General features: G+C 40.2%; 1 protein-coding gene across 7 annotated transcripts in view; it reads right to left on the reverse strand.

The window, feature by feature from the left end:
* The window catches only part of Srr (serine racemase), a 20,931-nt gene that overhangs the window by 5,297 nt on the left and 8,727 nt on the right, over positions 1-6,907 (reverse strand). For 3 of the 7 annotated variants that reach the window (XM_010642136.3, XM_010642135.3, XM_010642134.3), the window contains exon 2: positions 2,746-2,917. The exons of 1 other annotated variant lie outside the window; for it this stretch is intronic. In XM_010642136.3, the coding sequence (XP_010640438.1) occupies positions 2,746-2,913 (168 nt within the window). In that variant the 5' untranslated portion in view covers positions 2,914-2,917. Of the gene's footprint in view, positions 1-2,745; positions 2,918-6,160; positions 6,292-6,872; positions 6,903-6,907 lie in introns of those variants that run through there. 3 more of the 7 variants (XM_010642137.3, XM_010642133.3, XM_010642138.3) reach the window with 2 other exon arrangements.

A 6,907-nucleotide genomic window follows, 5' to 3' on the forward strand; every position in this document is an offset into this window, starting at 1 on the left:
TTTTTTTTTTTTTTTTTTTTTTTTTTTTGGCATGCTGGGGTCTGAAACCAGAGACTACTGAGCTCTATACACTTATCAGATTTTAATTTTGAAACGGCCTCTCTAGGTTGCCCAGGTTGTCATCAAACTTAGAATCTTCTTCTCTTAGCTTCTCAAGTAGCTGAGATTACAGGCATACCACCATGCCTGGCACAAGAGGCTTCATGTTAGCAAATCTCAACTGATAATGCCTCATAGATCACTCATTTAATATTTCCACTAGATTTGAAAATGATCTCTTAAGAACACCTAGTCATAGTCATCTCTTATGGACCATTTTGTTCTGTCAGACAAAAATACAAGTTCCTCTTAAATTGAAGTCTTTGTTAGTTTTTTTGAGGTAAGGTTTGGTTACATAGCCTTGAACTGTAGAGCAGGCTGGCCTCAAACCTGTGACAGTGCCTGCCTCAGCCTCCTGAATGCTGGGATTACAGGTGTACACCACCTCACCTAGTTGCAGCCTTTCTAAAACTACTACCTCTCTCATAGCTATGAGCCTATGTTGCTTCTAGTTTCCCTCCTAGGTTAGCTTGCAGCCCTATCCTAAATAGGGTGATTTTTCTCTATGTGTAGTTCTTCATCCAACTCCCCATATGCAACCAGTAAAACTTGAGACAAATATCACCTGTTCAGTGTCTCTTGGGCAAAAGTAACCATTTCAAAACCAGTGTTGTGGCACACATCCCATGCCTTGGGAGGCTGAGGCAGTAGGACTGTCAAGAGTTCAAGACCAGCCTGGGTTACACAGACCCAATCAACAACAACAAAAAATATTTTACAAAATTTAAAAATAACTTTTATTTTCTGTTATTCCATGGCACTGGTGTGTATGTCTTAAGACACTTTTCACCCTGGCGTGGTGGTACACACCTGTAATCCCAGCACTCAGGAGGCTCAGGCAGGAGGATCACCATGAGTTCAAGGCCAGCCTGGGCTACATGGTGAGTTTGACACCAGCCTGAACTACATTAGCAAAACCCTGTCTAAAAAAGAAAAGATACTTTACAGCAGCCTTTTTGTTGACCAGCTTACCTTTCCACTTAGAAAGTATGAAAAGATAAGGCGTACTGTGTGTATACCTAGTAGTTACTGAAAGTAAGGGCTTAATGTATGATGAGTGAATGAAAAGCAAATCATAATAGAAACAGTGGGTAATAACAGTTTTATTTAAAATTTAAAAAAATTTTTTGGTGGGGAATGCATTTTTCAGGACTCCCTTAAAGCTTAATTAATTGGTCAGAAGACTGTATTAACAAATTAACATACAGAAGTCTGTGTGTGTGTATCTGTGTGTGTGTGTGTGTACATATACGTGTACACAGTTCTGGGGATTGTACCTAGGGCCTTTATACTGAGCTACATCCCTAGCCCTTTTATTTTATTTTTTTTAAGACTGGGTCTCTCTGAGTTACGCAGTTGCCCAAGCTAGGCTCAAACTTGTGATTCTCCAGTCTCAGCCTCCCAAAGTGCGCCACCATGCCTGGCTTAAAAATCTATCTTTGGGCTGGGGATTTAGCTCAGTGGTTCTGCCGCCTGCCTCACAAACACAAGGTCCCTAGTTTGATTCCTGGTACCAAAAAAAAAAAGGTCTATGTAAAAAAAGCACTGACATTTTGTACAAAAAGTTTTTTTGTTTGTTTGTTTTTTGAGACAGGGTCTCACTATGTAGTAGAAACTGAACTGGAACTCACTATGTAGCCCAGGCTGGTCTCAAACTCACAGCGATCCTCCTGCCTCAGCCTCGCGAGTGCTGGGATTACAGGAGTGTGCCACCATGCCCTGGCTTTGTATAAAAAGTGTTATTATTGGAAAGCTTAGCTATATTTACCTCTTCTATATTCAAAATTTATCAATGTGTAGCAAGCTGTATATAACGAAGTATATGCTTAAACTTGGGTTATAAACAGGGTGGTCACACTCTCCATTTGCCATTAAGTCTTGGTTAATGTCTCCTATGAAGGATATTTTTGTTTGCTTTTTGTTTTATGATGCTGGGGTTTGAATCCAGGGCGTCAGTGCATTATTGGCAAGTGCTGTACCACCAAGTTTTACTCCTAACAGTCCTTCCTTTTTATTTATTTATTTTTTGGTACTGGGGATCGAATCCAGGTCCTTGCATTTGTAAGGAAGGCAGCAGAACCACTGAGCTAAATCCCCAACCCCCTTCCTCCCTTTTTAGAAACAGGATCTCAACTTGCTTAGGTTGGCCTTGAACTCCTGGCTCAAGCAATCCTTGTACTGACACTCCAAAGTAGCTGAGACTCCAGATGTGTGCCATTAGGCCTGGCTTATTATCTAGCTGTAATCATTAGGAGTTCTCTTTTTGATCATTAAATATCCTAGTTTGGGCAATAAATAGTATATTTAACATAGAAATTATCTGGACAGGACTGGGGATTTAGCTCAGTGGCACTGTGCCTGCCTCACAAATGCAAGGTCCTGAGTTAAATCCCCAGTACCACACACACACAAATCTGGATAAATTATATATGAGTCTAAAGAATTTTCAGATTGTATAAAAGTAGCTTAATAACACTGATGTGAACTAGGACTTGAATGGAAAAATTCTGCAACCTTTTAATTGTAAAAAAGGGTATTAATTTAATTCTCCATATCTCATGGGTGGTTGGGAGAATCAAATAAATTTACATGTTAAGGGATTTGAAAACAAACATACTTGAATACAATAACAAAAAGGATTTTTACCTTAAAAGATCCAGTTTTCTGGAAGAGTTCACATTTGAAGAAAAGATTGCGCCCTGCTACTTGATTCAAAATGGAGCTTGTTAGCACTGGTGTGAGGTGTATATAATCTCGAATGTTGGTATGTGCTTTTTCAACATCAGCAAAGGAGATGCAGTACTGAGCACACATGGTCCTGGAACCCAGGAATAAAAAAAGAGGTCAAATCAAAGCCTTAGATAGTGTGTTTATTGAAAATATCTTGACTATGCATAATACAGAAGAATCAACCTAGTAGTGCTATGTGAAATCATCTCTTTTATTAAGTGCCAGAATTTCTATATAGAGGACTTGTCTTCAAGTTGAAGTTTTCTGGTGAAGCTTTAGGAAGTAATTGATGGTGCTTATGGAAGTTAAAACTTAGTCCCCTACTTATAAACCCATCTCTTGGTACTGCCACTAGTCTCTACTTTGCTTTTTTCATCAGTTTTGCATGTGCTTAAAAATCAGCTATAGGGTTGTTTGTTCGTTTTTCTGGTACTGGGGATTGAACTCAGGACCTTGTGCTTGTAGGGCAGGTGAGGTACCACTGACCTAAATCCCTGGCCCTGTTTGTTTGCTTTTTGATACTGGGGAATGAATCCAAAGCCTTCACACTTAACTACATCTCTGAACTTTTTTTATTTTTTACTTTGAGACAGGGACTTGCTAACTTGCCCAGGCTGGGTTCAAACTTGCAATCCTCCTGTCTCAGCCTCCCAGAGTGCTGGGATTACAGGTGTGTACTATCATGCCCAGCTTTGTTTTGGTTTTGTGGTTTTTGTTTTGTTCTGTTTTTTGGTACTTGGGAATCAAACTTGGGTTCTTGAGCTTGCAAGGCAGGTGGTGGAACCACTGAGCTAAATCCCTGGCTCTGTTTTGTTTTGTTTGAGATGGAGACTCACTGTGTTGTCCAGGATGGTTTTGAACTCGTAGGCTCAAGGGATCTTCTCACCTTGTTTCTAAAGTGCTAGGTCAATAGTGTCCCTGATTTAAATATTTATTTATTTATATATATTTCCGTGGTGATAGTGACTGAACTCCAGGGCTTCAATTATGCTACGCAGGAGACTATCATTGAGCTACAGTCTGATTTTTTTTTTTTTTTTTTTTTGAGATGGAATCTCAGTAAGTTGCCCAGGCTGGCCTTGAACTTGGATCCTCCTACTTCATTCTACGTAGAAGCTTGGATTACAGGCATGTGCCATTGCATTTGGCTTCTTTAAAATATTACTTGGGCTGGGGATTTATCTGAGTGGTTCTGCCGCCTGACTCACAAATGCAAGGACCTGAGTTCAATCTTTGATACAAAAAAAATGGGGCTGGGGGAGTAGCTCAATGCACAGGCCATGTTCAGTCCCCAGTACTGCCAAAAAAACGATGTTCATTTTCTGTTTCTAACATTGTCTTCCATTTGGCTTAGTTTATTCAGTTTCCATAACTACAGTTTTCAGTAATTGTATTATGCTTTCATATCCTATCACCCCCCCTCCCCCAAGGATCAAACTCAGAATTTTGAGCTTGTGAGGCAGGTGTGGTGCCACTGAGTTAAATCCCTGGCCCGTTTGTTTCTCTTTTTGTGGTAGCCCCCCCCCCATACCAGGGATCAAACTCAGGTCCTTGTGCTTGCAAGGCAGGCAGCAGAACCACTGAGCTAAATCCCTGGCCCTATGGTAGCTTTTAAACTTAAGGTTCTCTATTTTTCCTTTGTTTTTGGTACTGAGGATCGAAGTCAGGACTTTGCACTTCCAAGGCAGGTGGCAGCACCACTGAGCTAAACATTTTTTTGGCCTTTTGAGACAGGATCTTCCTCTGTAATTCAGGCTGTCCTTGAACTCCTACAACCTTCTTGCCACTGCCTCCCTAGTGCTGGCATTACAGGGATATGCCACCACACCCGGCAATTTTTCCTTATTATGAAAGCAATCCATAGATACTGAGCCAGGTGTGGTGGTGCACACCTGTAATCCCAGAATCAGGAGGCTGAGGCAAGAGGATTGCTATGAGTTCAAGGCCAAACAGGGCTAGTCAGTCCAAGGCCAGCCCTGGCTCAAAAAACCCCAAAACAAAACAAAACACCAAAACAAAGCAATCCATAGAAAAGGAAAAAGATTCAATTTGAAAATACAGAAATGCAGGGCTGGGAATGAAGCTCAGCGGTGCTGCACCTGCCTGGCAAGAGCGAACTACTATCTAAGTTCTGATAATTTATCTATCCAGAGTCACATATGTATGGCTGGCAAAACTTTTTTTTGACAGATTAAAAAAAAATTTTTTTTGACTGGAGATTGAACTCGGGACCTGGCGCTTGTGAGGCAGGCACAGTGCCTCTGAGCTAAATCCCCGGCCAACAGGTTTTTTTTCAGACAGCATTAAATATCTATGAATTATGTCAGTGATACATTCATACAACCTTTATGGGTTTTGAGATAGGGTCTTATGTTGGCCTTGAACTCACTATGTAGCCCAGGCTGGTCTGGAATTTGTGATCCTCCTGCCTCAGTCTCCTGAGTGCCATGCCCAGCTTCTTTTGTTTTAGATACATTATCTTGTTATGTTGCCCAGGCTAATCTCAAACTTCTGGGGTCAAGTGATTCTTTCGCCTCAGCCTCCCAATTGCTGAAACTATACACCCGCAATATCATACATAATCATATGCAACTCTTAAAATAGTGTTGTTACTCCTTGTACAGAAATACAGAAATTTTGGGCTAAGGGTGTAGTTCAAGTGATAGAATGCTGTTTAGCATACATGAAGTGATGGTTTCAAGTCTTAGCACCTTAAAAGCAAACTCAAGACCATAATTCTACTTTTACATAACTGTTGAACTTTTCTTCCTTTCCTCCTTTCCTTTCTTTCTTGGTGCTGGTGATTGAGCCTAGGACTTTCATGGTGAGCTATATCCCTAGTCCTCTTTTGTTTCTTAAGACAATCTTTATTGTTATTTATTTATTTGTGGTACCAGAGCTTGAACTCAGGACCTTGCACTTGCCAGGCAGGCATGACACTGCTGAGCTACATCTGTGGCCTGAAACAATATTTAAATTGCCCAAGCAAGGCTTTAAATTTCTGATCCTTCTGCCTCAGCCTCTCAGATGGCTGGGATAACAGATGTGTGCTAGTATGCCTGATTTAAACTTTTTCTTTTTTTTTTTTTAGTTTTTTGAGACAGAGTCTTGCTATTTTGAGATAGGATCTCACTAGGTTTCAACATTTTTGGGGGGGTACAATAATGATGTAATGAACAGACCTGTTTCAAGATCTCTGTGTATCTCCATATATCCTTAGGGTAGATTCTCTTAAAAGGCATTTTGTATCTAAAGACATATACACTTCTAAGACATCTGAATTATTTTCTCAGCACAGCAGGCAATGTATTGATCTCATAAGACATTTTACCTGTCAAACTGATTTCCAGAAAGGCTGTATATTATCAATTTATACTCTAAGGAATGTCTTGTTCTTTCGTCCTTCTTTCTCCTTTTTGAGAAAAGGTCTCCTTATGTAGTTCAGGCTGAGCTTGAACTCACTATGTGGCTCAGGCTGGTCTCAAACTTGTGGTGATTCTCCTGCTTCAGCCTCCGGAAAGATGGGAGGGATTATAGGCATGTGCCACTACACCTTGCTCACACAATTCTTTTTTGTTTTTTGGTACCAGGGATCAAACTCAGAACGTTGTGCTTGCAAGGCAGGCGGCGACACACTGAGCTAAATTCCAGGTCCCTCGCTCACACCATTCTTCCAAGTGAACTTTAGAATTCTTTTAGATTACCCCAAGTTCTGCTGTAAAATATATCAAATGGGGGCATACGAGACAATTTAAAAAACTGTCTTTACACAAATACGGGTGTCTTCCTATTTAGCAAAGGGTTTTTTTCATTATTTTCTGTCATACACACACACACACACACACACACACACACACACATACACACACATATGATTAAATTTATGAGTACAATGTGTTTTTTGTTGCTTTTGAGAAGATGTTTTTACCATTAGATTTTAAAATTACTAATGATGTGTATGGAATTTAACTTTTGTATACTTATATATTGCTTCAAAAAGTATATTTAGGGCTGGGGATGTAGCTCAGTAACACAGTACTTACCTGGTAAGTGCAAGGCTTTGAGTTTGATTCCTGGT

This window comes from Fukomys damarensis, unplaced genomic scaffold, assembly GCF_012274545.1.
Source record: "Fukomys damarensis isolate Sample0158 unplaced genomic scaffold, DMR_v1.0_HiC HiC_scaffold_13, whole genome shotgun sequence".
Lineage (NCBI taxonomy): Eukaryota > Metazoa > Chordata > Mammalia > Rodentia > Bathyergidae > Fukomys > Fukomys damarensis.